General features: G+C 43.3%; 1 protein-coding gene across 2 annotated transcripts; it reads left to right on the forward strand.

Annotated features, from left to right (window-relative positions):
• The first annotated feature begins 4,714 nt into the window (after positions 1-4,714).
• Positions 4,715-15,811, forward strand: LOC306940695 (zinc-binding protein A33-like). Of its 2 annotated transcripts, none has more exons than XM_079525821.1 (4): positions 4,715-4,862; positions 11,227-11,330; positions 11,846-12,613; positions 14,126-15,811. In XM_079525821.1, the coding sequence occupies exons 2-4, from the start codon at positions 11,265-11,267 to the stop codon at positions 14,789-14,791; spliced, it is 1,500 nt and encodes a 499-aa protein (XP_079381947.1). In that variant the 5' UTR covers positions 4,715-4,862; positions 11,227-11,264; the 3' UTR covers positions 14,792-15,811. The 2 variants fall into 2 exon arrangements, with proteins under 2 accessions (XP_079381947.1, XP_079381948.1); XM_079525822.1 differs by lacking the exon at positions 4,715-4,862 and adding an exon at positions 5,017-5,042.
• Positions 15,812-16,563: the final 752 nt, after the last annotated feature.

A 16,563-nucleotide genomic window follows, 5' to 3' on the forward strand; every position in this document is an offset into this window, starting at 1 on the left:
TACCAACAGTCATTAAGACATGCAAATCCCTTGACTCCTTCAAAACCACTCTCAAAGGGCACCTACGGACGGCTGCAATTCGAAACTGGCCCCCGTAAAATCTGAATCCTCCCCCACCGCCCACCCCCTTTTCCCCCTCACTGTATATGTTTCTTTTCCCTTTTAACCTCCTTTATGATGAATTCCTGTTCTGTTCTTTGACTATATAGAAGTGTCTATTTGTACTAAATGTCTCTAAATGTTGTGATGATTTGAACATGGTGGACCCTCTTGTAAACAAGTGTAATGCTTTATGGTGTCGTCCACTCACAGTTAACAGTCTTTGTATTGAGTTTGTGCTTGTACTGTAATTCTGCAAACTGTTAATAAATATTTCAATCAATCAATCAATCAATCAAACCATTTAACATTTACACATTTCCAGCATGTATATTAAAGCCTATTCATAATACATTGAATTACAGCCCAGAGTTATAGGCCTACATAGTATTCTGTCTCCTCTCAAGCTTCACAATCTGCCACAACGAAAATTAACCCATTTAGACCTGGGAACGATTCTACAAATGTCTTCTAATTAACCCATTTAGACCTGGGAACGATTCTACAAATGTCTTCTAATTAACCCATTCAGACCTGGGAACGATTCTACAAATGTCTTCTAATTAACCCATTTAGACCTGGGAACGATTCTACAAATGTCTTCTAATTAACCCATTTAGACCTGGGAACGATTCTACAAATGTCTTCTAAAATAACCCATTCAGACCTGGGAACGATTCTACAAATGTCTTCTAAATTAACCCATTTAGACCTGGGAACGATTCTACAAATGTCTTCTAAATTAACCCATTTAGACCTGGGAACGATTCTACAAATGTCTTCTAAATAAACCCATTTAGACCCTGGGAACGATTCTACAAATGTCTTCTAAATTAACCCATTTAGACCCTGGGAACGATTCTACAAATGTCTTCTAAATAAACCCATTTAGACCCTGGGAACGATTCTACAAATGTCTTCTAATTAACCCATTTAGACCTGGGAACGATTCTACAAATGTCTTCTAAATTAACCCATTTAGACCTGGGAACGATTCTACAAATGTCTTCTAAATTAACCCATTTAGACCTGGGAACGATTCTACAAATGTCTTCTAAATTAACCCATTTAGACCTGGGAACGATTCTACAAATGTCTTCTAAATTAACCCATTTAGACCTGGGAACGATTCTACAAATGTCTTCTAATTAACCCATTTAGACCTGGGAACGATTCTACAAATGTCTTCTAAATTAACCCATTTAGACCCTGGGAACGATTCTACAAATGTCTTCTAAATTAACCCATTTAGACCTGGGAACGATTCTACAAATGTCTTCTAATTAACCCATTTAGACCCTGGGAACGATTCTACAAATGTCTTCTAAATTAACCCATTTAGACCTGGGAACGATTCTACAAATGTCTTCTAAATTAACCCATTTAGACCCTGGGAACGATTCTACAAATGTCTTCTAATTAACCCATTTAGACCCTGGGAACGATTCTACAAATGTCTTCTAAATTAACCCATTTAGACCTGGGAACGATTCTACAAATGTCTTCTAAATTAACCCATTTAGACCTGGGAACGATTCTACAAATGTCTTCTAAATTAACCCATTTAGACCTGGGAACGATTCTACAAATGTCTTCTAATTAACCCATTTAGACCCTGGGAACGATTCTACAAATGTCTTCTAAATTAACCCATTTAGACCTGGGAACGATTCTACAAATGTCTTCTAAATTAACCCATTTAGACCTGGGAACGATTCTACAAATGTCTTCTAAATTAACCCATTCAGACCTGGGAACGATTCTACAAATGTCTTCTAAATTAACCCATTTAGACCTGGGAACGATTCTACAAATGTCTTCTAATTAACCCATTTAGACCTGGGAACGATTCTACAAATGTCTTCTAAATTAACCCATTCAGACCCTGGGAACGATTCTACAAATGTCTTCTAAATTAACCCATTTAGACCTGGGAACGATTCTACAAATGTCTTCTAAATTAACCCATTTAGACCCTGGGAACGATTCTACAAATGTCTTCTAATTAACCCATTTAGACCCTGGGAACGATTCTACAAATGTCTTCTAATTAACCCATTCAGACCTGGGAACGATTCTACAAATGTCTTCTAAATTAACCCATTTAGACCTGGGAACGATTCTACAAATGTCTTCTAAATTAACCCATTTAGACCTGGGAATGATTCTACAAATGTCTTCTAATTAACCCATTTAGACCTGGGAACGATTCTACAAATGTCTTCTAATTAACCCATTCAGACCTGGGAACGATTCTACAAATGTCTTCTAATTAACCCATTTAGACCTGGGAACGATTCTACAAATGTCTTCTAAATTAACCCATTTAGACCTGGGAACGATTCTACAAATGTCTTCTAATTAACCCATTTAGACCCTGGGAACGATTCTACAAATGTCTTCTAATTAACCCATTTAGACCTGGGAACGATTCTACAAATGTCTTCTAAATTAACCCATTTAGACCCTGGGAACGATTCTACAAATGTCTTCTAATTAACCCATTTAGACCCTGGGAACGATTCTACAAATGTCTTCTAATTAACCCATTTAGACCTGGGAACGATTCTACAAATGTCTTCTAAATTAACCCATTTAGACCTGGGAACGATTCTACAAATGTCTTCTAAATTAACCCATTTAGACCTGGGAACGATTCTACAAATGTCTTCTAAATTAACCCATTTAGACCTGGGAACGATTCTACAAATGTCTTCTAAATTAACCCATTTAGACCTGGGAACGATTCTACAAATGTCTTCTAAATTAACCCATTTAGACCTGGGAACGATTCTACAAATGTCTTCTAAATTAACCCATTTAGACCTGGGAACGATTCTACAAATGTCTTCTAATTAACCCATTTAGACCCTGGGAACGATTCTACAAATGTCTTCTAAATTAACCCATTTAGACCTGGGAACGATTCTACAAATGTCTTCTAAATTAACCCATTTAGACCCTGGGAACGATTCTACAAATGTCTTCTAATTAACCCATTTAGACCCTGGGAACGATTCTACAAATGTCTTCTAATTAACCCATTCAGACCCTGGGAACGATTCTACAAATGTCTTCTAATTAACCCATTTAGACCCTGGGAACGATTCTACAAATGTCTTCTAATTAACCCATTCAGACCTGGGAACGATTCTACAAATGTCTTCTAAATTAACCCATTTAGACCTGGGAACGATTCTACAAATGTCTTCTAATTAACCCATTCAGACCTGGGAACGATTCTACAAATGTCTTCTAATTAACCCATTTAGACCTGGGAACGATTCTACAAATGTCTTCTAAATTAACCCATTTAGACCTGGGAACGATTCTACAAATGTCTTCTAATTAACCCATTTAGACCTGGGAACGATTCTACAAATGTCTTCTAATTAACCCATTTAGACCTGGGAACGATTCTACAAATGTCTTCTAAATAAACCCATTTAGACCTGGGAACGATTCTACAAATGTCTTCTAAATAAACCCATTTAGACCTGGGAACGATTCTACAAATGTCTTCTAAATAAACCCATTTAGACCTGGGAACGATTCTACAAATGTCTTCTAAATAAACCCATTTAGACCTGGGAACGATTCTACAAATGTCTTCTAAATCCTGTCAGTTTTCTGAAAAACCTGTTTCCATATCAGTGGTTCTCAAACTTTTTCATGTCAAGGAGCCCCAGAATTATCTGTATTTGGCCTCCGACCCCCATCTGAAAATATGTTGTTCCAGGACCCCCCCCCCCCCAGAAAAAATGTTGTTCCAGGACCCCCCCCCCCCCCAGAAAAAAATTTGTTCCAGGACCCCCCTCCCCCAGAAAATATGTTGTTCCAGGACCCCCCCCCCCCCCCCCCCCAGAAAACATGTTGTTCCAGGACCCCGACCCCCCCCCCCCCAGAAGCAAAGATTTGAGTTAAAAAGTTCGCTCTGAATATCGGCCTACTCGAAATTTGCTCCACATTTTCACGATTGTTCAAAAATAGCAGACCTACAAGCTCGTAGCGCGCCATGAGCTTGTTGATCTGCTTGTAGATCTGCTTGTAGATCTGCTATAGCTAAAGTATAACATAATGCTTGAAACACCAAAAGGGGTTCCCGTTCAGAATGGGTCTCCTTTAACAAAACACATCTCAATGTTTTTTCATAATAATCATCCAATCTAACTCAACGAAATCCCCATAGAAGTCATATTATCTTAACAAATACGTTTATACTTCGTATGTCATCATATTTAGGGCAATAAAACAAAGTGAACCTCGTTTTCAATTTCACCCAGAGTTCACCAAGTTAAACTGTTACTATACTGTTGAAAGTTAAACTGAACTGAAGCAACATAAAAAGATAAATGACAAAATACAAATAAACAAATTCAAAACCTTTGGTTTCAATGCTGTCGTTACCTTGTACAACCACCAGAGGGTAGTGTCATGCCATACGGTGGCGTGCGTTCAACTTGCGGCAGAGCCCTTTTTTTTATCGCCAATCGGACCAATGGCTTTCTCTCGTACTCTGCGGGGGTGTGACGATAATGGCCAATCAGCAGGCGTCTTGTTGCCAACAACGGAGCGACCAATGGCGTGTCGTCGTGCAGCTCATGTGGTTCATTTCGAAGCCGTGTTTATTAGTACACACACACACACGCAGAGAGAAAGACACGCACAACTTTAATAAAACAACCGTTTAGTGTTTAGTGTTAAAATACTGCTGTCTTAATTTTCACCACTTCTACGACAGCTACAGCCTACTGTTGGTTAAGGTAAGAAACTATACTGTTTATTACTGAACTTACTACAGCTACAGCCTACTGTTGGTTAAGGTAAGAAACTATACTGTTTATTACTGAACTTACTACAGCTACAGCCTACTGTTGGTTAAGGTAAGAAACTATACTGTTTATTACTGAACTTACTACAGCTACAGCCTACTGTTGGTTAAGGTAAGAAACTATACTGTTTATTACATTGATACTAAACGTACTACAGCAACAACAACAACAACAACAACAACAACAACTGCTACTATAGAGCAGTGGTTCCCAAACTTTTTCATGTGAAGGAACCCCCAAAATGACGCTCATTTATAGCCCGCGGACCCCCCATTTGAAAATGCCGAGGACCCCCATGAGAGAAGATGTTTGTACGGCTCTAGCCTCTAGGGCCCCCCGGTTTGCTAGTTTAAGGGCATTTCTATCATTCTATCGGGCATTTCTGTATATGTTTCTCTCCCCTTTTTTACCTCCTTTATGATGAATTCCTGTTCTGTTCTTTGACTATATATAGAAGTGTCTATTTGTACGTCTCTAAATGTTTTGATGAATTGAACAAGGTGGACCCTCTTGTAAACAAGTGTAGTGCTTTATTGGGTCGTCCACTCACAGTTAACAGTCTTTGTATTGAGTTTGTGCTTGAAATGTACTGTAATTCTGCAAACTGTTAATAAATATTTCCATCAATCAATTCTATCTCTGGGACACCAAACACATGTAATAATCACACTTAATTTAACTCAGGGGTCCATTTGGTTCCATTTGTACACTCTCAGAGTTACAGACCCATAAGGGTCCGTTTGGTTCCATTTGTACACTCTCAGAGTTACAGGTCCATTTGGTTCCATTTGTACACTCTCAGAGTTACAGACCCATAAGGGTCCATTTGGTTCCATTTGTACACAATTTACAATTTACAATTTAGGCATTTAGCAGACGCTCTTAATCCAGAGCGACTTACATTAAGCAAAAACAAAAAGCATGGCATACATCACATGTATAAAAAGTAGTTATCATGAATCATGCGTAAACTAAGAACGTAACAGTGGAGTATCTATGTAAACTATACATACTATACTATATAATATATTATACATGTGTACTATAAAGTGCTATGACTACATAAAGTGCAATTCTAGAGCTGTCTACATAACAAGCTATAAGTCTGTTTAAAATACTATCTAAGTCTACATAATGTGCTATCTAAGGGGCTAGGCTAGGGCAAGTGCTACGTGCCATGGTGGAGTCTGAAGAGGTGGGTTTTCAGACTACGGCGGAAGATTGGGAGTGAGGCTGCAGTTCTGACTGCAATGGGAAGTGCATTCCATAGTTTTGGAGCCAGAAGGGAGAAGAGTTTGGGACGTGTGGAGCGTTGTCCCGGCGTTTTTAGTGAAGGTACCTCCAGCTTCCCTGCGTTGGCTGATCTGAGTGAGCGGGAGGGTTTGTAGGGTACGATCATACTTGTGAGATATGGGGGGGCCATGCCTTTGGTTGCTTTGAATGCCAGCATCAGAGTTTTGTATTCTGTGCGGGCAGCGACCGGGAGCCAATGGAGCGAGCGGAGAAAGGGGGAGACGTGTGAGAATTTTGGCTGGTTGAAGACCAAGCGTGCTGCGGCATTTTGGATCAGTTGGAGGGGCTTAAGTGCACATGCCGGTAGGCCAGTAAGGAGGGAGTTGCAATAGTCAAGTTTTGACAAGACTGTTGTCTGGATTAGGAGCTGGGCTGACTCCTGGGTGAGGAACGGTCTAATTCGTCGTATGTTGTAGAGTGTAAACCTACAGGATCTAGTGACAGCTGTGATGTGTGTTTTGAACGAGAGCTGACTGTCCAGGACAACACCAAGGTTCCTGGCTGTCGGGACAGACTTTACCAGGGCGTTGTCTACGGAGATAGTTAGCTCCCGCATAGGGCAGGACTTAGCTGGGAAGAACAGAAGCTCAGTCTTGTCTGGGTTCAGCTTGAGGTGGTTGGAAGACATCCACTGTGAGATGTCAGCCAGGCATGCAGTGATGCGCTCTTCTACCTGGGTGGCAGAGGGGGGGAAGGATAGAAACAGTTGTGTGTCATCGGCATAGCAGTGATAGGATATATTGTGAGCAGAGATGATGGTGCCAAGGGATTTAGTGTACAGTGAGAAGAGGAGGGGACCAAGTACAGATCCCTGTGGGACCCCAGTTTGGAGGGTGCGGGGGGGTGATAGCAAACCTTTCCAAGAAACCTGGTAAGTCCGGTCAGAGAGGTAGGAGGAGAACCACTTCAGCGCCGTCCCGCCGATGCCTAGATCAGCTAGGGTGCCTAGGAGCAGCTGGTGGTTCACTGTGTCAAATGCCGCCGATAGGTCTAGGAGAATCAGGACTGCAGAGTGGGAAGCAGCCTGGGCAGCATGTAGTGCTTCTGTGACTGCGAGGAGTGCAGTTTCCGTGGAGTGTGCCTTCTTGAATCCTGACTGGTTGGGATCTAGCAGGTTGTTCTCTGAGAGATGGAGAGAAAGCTGGTTAGAGACAACACGTTCAAGGGTTTTGGAAAGAAAGGAAAGGAGTGATACCGGTCTGTAGTTCTTGACATCTGAGGGGTCAAGAGTTGGTTTTTTGAGGAGTGGTGATACCCTGGCTGACTTGAAGGCAGATGGGACGCAGCCTGAGGTTACTGAGGTGTTGATAATGGAAGTGATGAAGGGGAGCAAGTCAGGTGCGATGGTCTGGAAGATTGGAGACGGGGCGGGGTCGAGAGGACAGGTGGTAGGTCTAGTGGATGTGACTAGTTTCAGGACCTCATCTGGGGATAGAGGAGAGAAGGAGGACATGCATGGTATGTTATGGTTAGCATTGGTTGAGTCGAGTGCTTCTTTATGGGGGAGGGGGGTAAAGGAGCTACTGATATCATCAACCTTCACAGAGTTACAGACCCATAAGGGTCAATTTGGTTCCATTTGTACACTCTCAGAGTTACAGACCCGTAAGGGTCCATTTGGTTCCATTTGTACACTCTCAGAGTTACAGACCCATAAGGGTCCATTTGGTTCCATTTGTACACTCTCAGAGTTACAGACCCATAAGGGTCCATTTGGTTCCATTTGTACACTCTCAGAGTTACAGACCCATAAGAGTCCATTTGGTTCCATTTGTACACTCTCAGAGTTACAGACCCATAAGGGTCCATTTGGTTCAATTTGTACACTCTCAGAGTTACATACCCATAAGAGTCCATTTGGTTCCATTTGTACACTCTCAGAGTTACAGACCCATAAGAGTCCATTTGGTTCCATTTGTACACTCTCAGAGTTACAGACCCAGGGCACACAATGACTTGTTTACATAAGGGTCCTCCATTTTCAATTCATCGGAAGATGGACAGACCTTGATTGATTGATTGAAATATGTATTAACAGTTTGCAGAATTACAGTACATTTCAAGCACAGACTCAATACAAAGACTGTTAACTGTGAGTGGACGACCCAATTAAGCATTACACTTGTTTACAAGAGGGTCCACCTTGTTCAATTCATCAAAGGAGAGAGAGAGGGTCCAGGGACCCCCTCAGTAGCAAAGATTTGAGTTAAAAACTCGCTCTGAAAGAACATATATTCAAAGATTTCAGGCACATTTTCACCATTTTTCAAAAATAGCAGATCTACAAGCTTGTAGGTCTGCTATTTTTTTGCAACAGATCTAGCAGATCTGTTGCAAGCTCTTAGTGCCGCGCTAAGAGCTTGTGGATCTGCTATTTTTGAAAGAATCATGAAACTGGCACAAAATCTTTGAATATAATTATATTCTTTCAGAGCGAACGTTTTTAACTCAAGTCTTTGCTTCTGCGGGGGTCCCTGGAATAAAAGCATATTTTCAGATGGGGGTCCACGGCCAAATTCAGATCATTCTGGGGGTCCTTGACATGAAAAAAGGTTGAGCACCATTGTCATAGAAACATAGGGTTTTCTGAAAACTTTTAGGATTTAGAAGCCACTTTTGTTGTTGTTGAATGGCTAGACCAGTGGTCCGTGGTTCCCAAACCTTTTCAGGTCAAGGACCCCCAAATTGACACTAATCAGCCTGCGGACCCCCATTTGAAGAGATATGCCAGGGACCCCCATAAGAGAAGGTTTTTACGGCTCTAGCAGTGTTTCTCAACCCGTTTAATTTCAAGGACCCCCAGTTTGATGCATTAGTCTACGGACCCCCCATTTAATGGCATTTGATTTCTATCTCTGGGACCCCAATATATATTGTAAAATCAATGTTAATTTAACTCTGAGTGTACAAATGGAACCCAAACGTACCCGTTAGGGTCTGTTTGGTTCCATTTGTACACTCTCAGAGTCACAGACCCATAAGGGTCCATTTGGTTCCAAACTATCAGTAGTTGTATGATAAAAGGGGAGGGGTTAGGGGAGGGGCTGATAGTGTGATGTCACTATATTACTGTTTATTTCATTGGCCCGTTTGACCACCAAAGAGGGCCAGGTGTTATTTGTAGTTACGTCCCCACCAAAGAGGGCCAGGTGTTATTTGTAGTTGTTACGTCACCACCAAAGAGGGCCAGGTGTTATTTGTAGTTGTTACGTCACCACCAAAGAGGGCCAGGTGTTATTTGTAGTTGTTACGTCCCCACCAAAGAGGGCCAGGTGTTATTTGTAGTTGTTACGTCCCCACCAAAGAGGGCCAGGTGTTATTTGTAGTTGTTACGTCTCCACCAAAGAGGGCCAGGTGTTATTTGTAGTTGTTACGTCCCCACCAAAGAGGTCCAGGTTTTATTTGTAGTTACGTCCCCACCAAAGAGGTCCAGGTGTTATTTGTAGTTGTTACGTCTCCACCAAAGAGGGCCAGGTGTTATTTGTAGTTGTTACGTCTCCACCAAAGAGGTCCAGGTGTTATTTGTAGTTGTTACGTCTCCACCAAAGAGGTCCAGGTGTTATTTGTAGTTGTTACGTCTCCACCAAAGAGGGCCAGGTGTTATTTGTAGTTGTTACGTCCCCACCAAAGAGGTCCAGGTGTTATTTGTAGTTGTTACGTCTCCACCAAAGAGGTCCAGGTGTTATTTGTAGTTGTTACGTCACCACCAAAGAGGGCCAGGTGTTATTTGTAGTTGTTACGTCCCCCACCAAAGAGGTCCAGGTTTTATTTGTAGTTACGTCCCCACCAAAGAGGTCCAGGTGTTATTTGTAGTTACGTCTCCACCAAAGAGGTGCCGGTTGTGTGCCGGTTGGGATACTATTTACATTATGAAGAGAGGATATATACAAAAATAAATTATGTTTGAGTGATGGAAATAAGCGAATTAGCACAACACCCCATAGCCCCATTCAATGCAATTCAATTCAATTCATTGAGGGCTTATGGTAGGGGAAATCGCCAATAATGCACTTTTGCACAAAATAACACCTGGACCTCTTTGGTGAGGACGTAACAACTACAAATAAAGTTAAGAAAGCCTTCTAGCATGGAATTCTCCTTTTAATTGGGGCGGCAGTGGCTCAGGGGTAGAGTGGCTGGATATGGTAACCGCAAGGTTGCCATTTCGAACCCAGGCTCCCCCAGAGTTAAAGGACCACTTTTCAACATCTCTTCATATAATTGGTCCTCACTAATGTTAATGATAAAACACCACCATTTTTTCCTACTCAGTCTGTGTCTCATAGGAGGGCTTTGGGCAGTTCGGACACCCGTCCACCAGTGACATCATCATTAGGCAGATTATTTTTTTAAACAAGATTTGTTTTAAAATATATTTAGATTTTTGTTATCGTGAGAACGATGGCTTCAACTTTTGCATTGCAACTTTTCGGGAAAAGAAAGCCTGCTGTTTCTATTAGCTTGGATTCACCATTGATGATGTCACTGGTGGACGGGTTTCTGAACTGCCCAAAGCCCTCCTATGAGACACAGACTGAGTAGGAAAAAATGGTGGTATTTTATCATGAACATTAGTGAGGACCAATTATAGGAAGAGAAGTTGAAAAGTGGTGAAGTGGTCCTTTAAGGCTTATACATAGTCTGGATTACTCACCACCGCTCAATTATGTTATTTCAGCTCCGGTGGTCACCTCACCACCGGAGCGGTGGTCACCTCACCACCAAAAATCCAGACTATGAATGAGCCTTTAGTGTCGAAGTGTCCTTGAGCAAGACACTGAACCCCTTAAATTGCTCCTGATGTGCTGGTTGGTGCCTTGCATGGTTTCCGCTGCCATCGGAGTATGAATGTGTGTGTGAATGGGTTAATGTGTAATGGGTTAATGTAATGCACAATCTATGTAAAGCACCTTGGATAAAGGCGTTATATAAATGCACCATTTACCATTTCTATATAAAATGCACCATTGTCTTTGTTTTCTTCCACCACGGGTGTTGGCAGCCTTCCAGAGAGATCGCGGAGTGTGACCGCAGACGGAAATGGCGTCTCCTTTCACTCGCCTGGAAGAGGAGCTCACCTGCGCCGTGTGCTGCGACGTCTTCAAGGTTTCGTGACATTAAGTTTCATTATTTTTTTTATTTTTTTTTAGGTTTTATTACCTCAATTATTACACCCACACAAGCGTAAACTTTGAACATTCAGTGGATTTTCTGCGGTCTGGCGTTTTTCTCTGTGTGTTCTAAAGCTTTTTGAGCTGCAGTGAAAACAGGCAAACAGGCCTCAGCAGTGACATCTGCTGGCAAATCACCGTTGTCATATACAGTATGGGATATTTTTTAGACTCTTAACCCATTTTGGGCGGGAACATCTGTTGGTGTTTAGCATTATGTTATACTTTAGCTATTGAAAAATAGCTAAAGTAGAAACAGCTTGTAGATCTGCTATTTTGAAAAAAATCGTGAAAATGTGGCGCAAATCATATTGTATTCTTTCAGAGAGAGAGAGAGAGAGAGAGAGAGAGAGAGAGGGAGGTGTGATTATTTTTTTTGGGGTGCAATTAGAAAACATGAATAAAATAAGACAAATTAAAAAAAAAATATATATGTCAATCCTTTTCAAGGACCCCGTGGTGCTGACCTGCAGCCACAGCTTCTGCAGAGGCTGCCTGCAGGAGTGGTGGACGGAGAGACCCGCGCAGGAGTGTCCCGTGTGCAAGAAGAGGACCAAGAAGTCCTCCGGGAAACACCCGCCGCCCACCAACCTGGTGCTGAAGAACCTGTGCGAGAAGTATCTGGAGGAGAAACGCCAGAGCGAGGTGGCGGCGGCGGCGGCGGCAGCGGCGTCATCGGTGGCGGCGGCGAGCTCGGAGGAGCTGGACCTCTGCGAAGCGCACGGGGAGAAGCTCCGCCTCTTCTGCCGGGACGACGAACGGCTGGCGTGTCTCGTGTGTCGGGATTCCGACAGGCACGCCGGGCACAAGTTCTCGCCCGTGGACGAGGCGTCGGGCCGGTTCAAGGAGACGGTGCGGGAATCGCTGAAGCCGCTGAGGGAGAAGCTGGAGGTGTTCGACAGGGCGAAGGCGAAATGCGACCGCACGGGAGATCACATCCTGCTCCAGGCGCAGAGCACGGAGACGCGGATCAAGGCGCAGTTCGAGGCGTTCCGCCGGTTCCTGAAGGACGAAGAGTGGGCCAGGATCTCCGCCCTGAGGCGGGAGGAGGCGGCCAAGAGTCGGACGGTGGCGGAGAGGGTGGCGGAGCTGGACAGGGAGACGGCGTCCCTCGCGGACGCGATCCGCGCCGTCGAGGACCAGCTGAGGGCCGAGGACCACGTCACGTTCCTGCAGAGCTACAGGACGACGATGGAACGGGTCCAGCTCACCCTGCAGGTATCTATGGGCCTGTCACCATTTACTACATTATCGCCTGATCGCAATCATTTTTTATACTTTTAACTATTATAACCGTCAATAGTTTCCATGTTGAAAAATATCCATACATTTTCAAAAATAGCAGATCTACAACCTTACAACACACCACTTTGTGACGTGTTGTAAGCTTGTAGATCTGCTATTTTTCCTTTCCAAAACATTTACCAAATAGCAGAAATAGTTGATCTACAAGCTTACAACACGTGGCGTGTTGTAAGCTTGTAAAAAAAATATTAAATGTTAAAAAAATACTTAATTATTAAAGCCGGTGTCGGTGATTTCAAGTTTTAGATGTAAGTTATTTGTCATATCTGCCTTTGTGAAAACCAAGTTGTTAAAAAGCAACTTTATGCTTCCTAAGGATAATGTGAGTGTCAAAGCAAAAATGTAAATATTTTTTTATTAGCACGCATTCCATACATTCCATAGGGCTGGACCAGAGCCTTAGAAAAGACAGAGTTCTGCAAACTCCGTTGACTTCATGGGGCCTGCGTAATGGCGGCATCTAGCGCTACTGGGGACGCCGATTAGGGACAGTTTGTGCGCCGGATGTTGACAGACTGCATGGCTCCGTCTTTTTGGCAAATCTAGAACTTCCTGTTTGAGAGCTAGCAAATTTAACAACTTTTTTACGTTATTTAATTACTTATTTTTACACAGAAACATAATGTGTGTCTTCACCATAACTGTAATGTAATAATAATAATGTAATGTAATAATTATTTAATTACGACGCTTTTATTCTGAAAGCAACCGGATGTCTTAAATTTGCTAGCTCTCAAACAGGAAGTTCTAGATTTGCTAAAAAGACGGAGAGCCTGATTAGGGACAGCCTGGGGTCCCTAATCAGGCTCTCCATGAGAGCGCAGCTGTTCGCCCGAGCGCTTCCGGGATCACGTGACCGGGCTGTTCTGTGCCCCCTCAATAACGCAACTCTTCTATTATATGGCTCTGGGCTGGACCACACAGACATATGACATCATCAACGTGCGACAGGAGCAGTTCCTATTGAGTGAAAGATTCTCTATTATGAAGAAATTAAATATTTAAAGTGTTTTTTTTTATTTTAGTTATAGAGGGCAAGTATAATGTTTTAACTATGGCATATTTGTCTGTCATATTTGCCAGGGACCCTTTTATCAATGTTAAATGCAAGAAGTACAATTCAATTGTTAACACATTTTGACCTGAGATCAGATTCTAAAAATGTCTTCTACATCCTGACAGTTTTCTGAAAAAGCTATGTTTCTATGTCAGTCGTTCTTCGATTTTTCAAAAATAGCAGACCTACAAGCTCGTAGCGCGCCACCGAGTGGCGCGCTACGAGCTTGTAGATCTGCTATTTTTCAATAGCTAAAGCATAACATAACTAACACCAGAAGGGGTTCCCGCCCAAAATGGGTTAATCGCAATAATTTGTGTGACAGTGAAATCGTCTCATCAACTTTACGTTTTTTGTAACGGTGACAGCCCTGCGCGGAACCCCAGGTGGTCTCGGGACCGCTGATCGACGAGGCCCGACACCTGGGCAACCTGGCGTTCAGCGTGTGGGACAAGATGAAGGAGATGGTGTCCTACACCCCCGTCACCCTGGACCCCAACACGGCCTACCCGGAGTTCATCCTGTCCGACGACCTCACCGGCGTGAGACTGGACGTCCTGAAGACGCAGCAGCTCCCCGACAACCGAGAGCGGTTCGACTGGTCGGACGTGGTCCTGGGCTCCGAGGGCTTCAGCTCGGGGGTCCACAGCTGGGACGTGGAGGTCGGGGACAACGCCAGCTGGTCGCTGGGGGTCCTGGCGGAGTCCTACCGGAGGAAAGGCGACGCGGGCGGCGAATCCTGGCTGACGAAAAGGGGCTCTACCGGATTCCACGCGGTCCACTCCTCGAGGTCCACTGGCGGCGACGACGACGAAACCGTTCTCGCGCCGCGGCGTAAACCCCGGAGGGTCAGAGTCGGGCTGGACTGGAGCGGAGGGACGCTGTCTTTCTCCGACCCGGACGCCAAGACGCACCTGCACACCTTCCGCCACGCGTTCAGCGAGAGGCTGTTCCCGTGCGTCAGTATCCTCAGTCACAACATGTCTCTGAAGATGTTGCCCGCCAAGGTCTGTGTCACTCTGGAAAACACTTAGGCCTGACTCACACGTGCACAAGAGATTGTTGTATAGCTGATGCATGAGACTTGTTTACTGATGCAAGCTCGCAATGCATTTCCAATGGGAGTCACATGGTTTGACACAACATTTGTGTTGTATGAGGGGGTGGGGGGGGGCAGTCGAAACACAGCCGAAAGCCATACAACACAAATGTTGTGTCAAACCATGTGACTTCCATTGGAAATGCATTGGGGCAAGATGTAAACAAACCCTTTTGCTTACATCTAGCATGCATCAATGTTGTATGCTAGATGCGAAGGTGCGAGTGAAGCCCTAGCGATGTCCTCCAGACGGACCCAGTGTCCAAATCAAACGTTTGTTCATGTTTCCATAATGATGTACAGTATGCATGTCTATCTCTGTATGAATGGGAGGCCGTTTCCGAAAGCCAGATATTTGGAGGAGGGGCTTCGAAGTTATCATCGTCCCAATTTTACAGAATTTACATTCTTCGTTAAAAAAAAAGTCTTTGGGATGGATGTGTATCCAGAGAGATCTGGTTTTTGTTTGCAGTCGTTGAAAATACCTTTTGTACTTTTAAATGTATACGTAAAGGTTATAATCAAATCAGGTCCATTTGGTTCCTTTACCCATTTAGGCCTGACGTCGAAAGAAATAAAAGAATAAAGAATATATAATCAAAGATGTGCACCACATTTTCAAAAATAGCAGATCTACAAGCTCGTAGCGCGCCACTCGGTGGCACGCTACGAGCTTGTCCAGAATGGGTTAAGTATATTTAGGTGGGGACCCCCTGGAACTCCGTCAAGGACCCCTGGGGGTCCCTGAACCACTTCTGTACACTAATACTCAACTCGTTCACATTGAGAAACCACACAATTAATGATCACATTTGAACTGGGTACCCAGTACCCCAGTTTGTGCGTGCGCGAGTGTTGTTGCCTGTGGCGGTTCTGTATGTCCCCAAACCCACCCCGTTCATTTCTCTATATTACTGTATATACTGTAAGTGAATATCAATAAAATCCTGTTGAATATATTGATCTGGTGTTGATTAATTAACCCATTTTGGACTGAGGACGATTCTTAAAAAATGTCTTCTAAATCCTGACAGTTTTCTGAAAAACCTATGTTTCTATGTCAGTGGTTCTCAAACTATTTGATGTCAAAGACCCCCAGAATTATATGTAATTGGCCGCCGACCCCCCCATCTAAAAATATGTAGACCCCACCCAGAAGCAAAGATTTGAGTTACAAACATTCGCTCTGAAAGAATATATATTCAAAGATTTGCGCCACATTTTCACGATTTTTCAAAAATAGCAGATCTACAAGCTCTATGAGCTTGTAGATCTGCTATTTTCCAATAGCTAAATTATAACAATGTTTAAAACACCAAAAGGGGTTCCCGCCCAAACTGGGTTAAGACCTGAGGCCTATTCTACACATGCCTTCTAAAATCTGAAACATTTCCGTGCCAAGGCCCCCCCCCCCCCCCCCCTGGGGACCCCCCACACCTGAAAATGTTTTGTGAAACATAAATGTTCAATCGCAAAAATAGCAGATGTACAAGCTTTGCAGCGAGTCACGAAATGACGCACTGTGAGCTTGTATATCGGCTATTTTTAATGTAACCACTGTTCTAAATCCTAAGAGTTATTATTCTCAGTAAAACTGTCTAAACCTAACCTTATTCCTAAACTTAACCTCAGTAAAACTATTCCTAAACCTAACCTTATTCCTAAACTTAACCTCGGTAAAACTATTCCTAAACCTAACCTTATTCC

The sequence above is a fragment of the Electrona antarctica genome (genome assembly GCF_951216825.1).
Source record: "Electrona antarctica genome assembly, chromosome: 17".
NCBI lineage: Eukaryota > Metazoa > Chordata > Actinopteri > Myctophiformes > Myctophidae > Electrona > Electrona antarctica.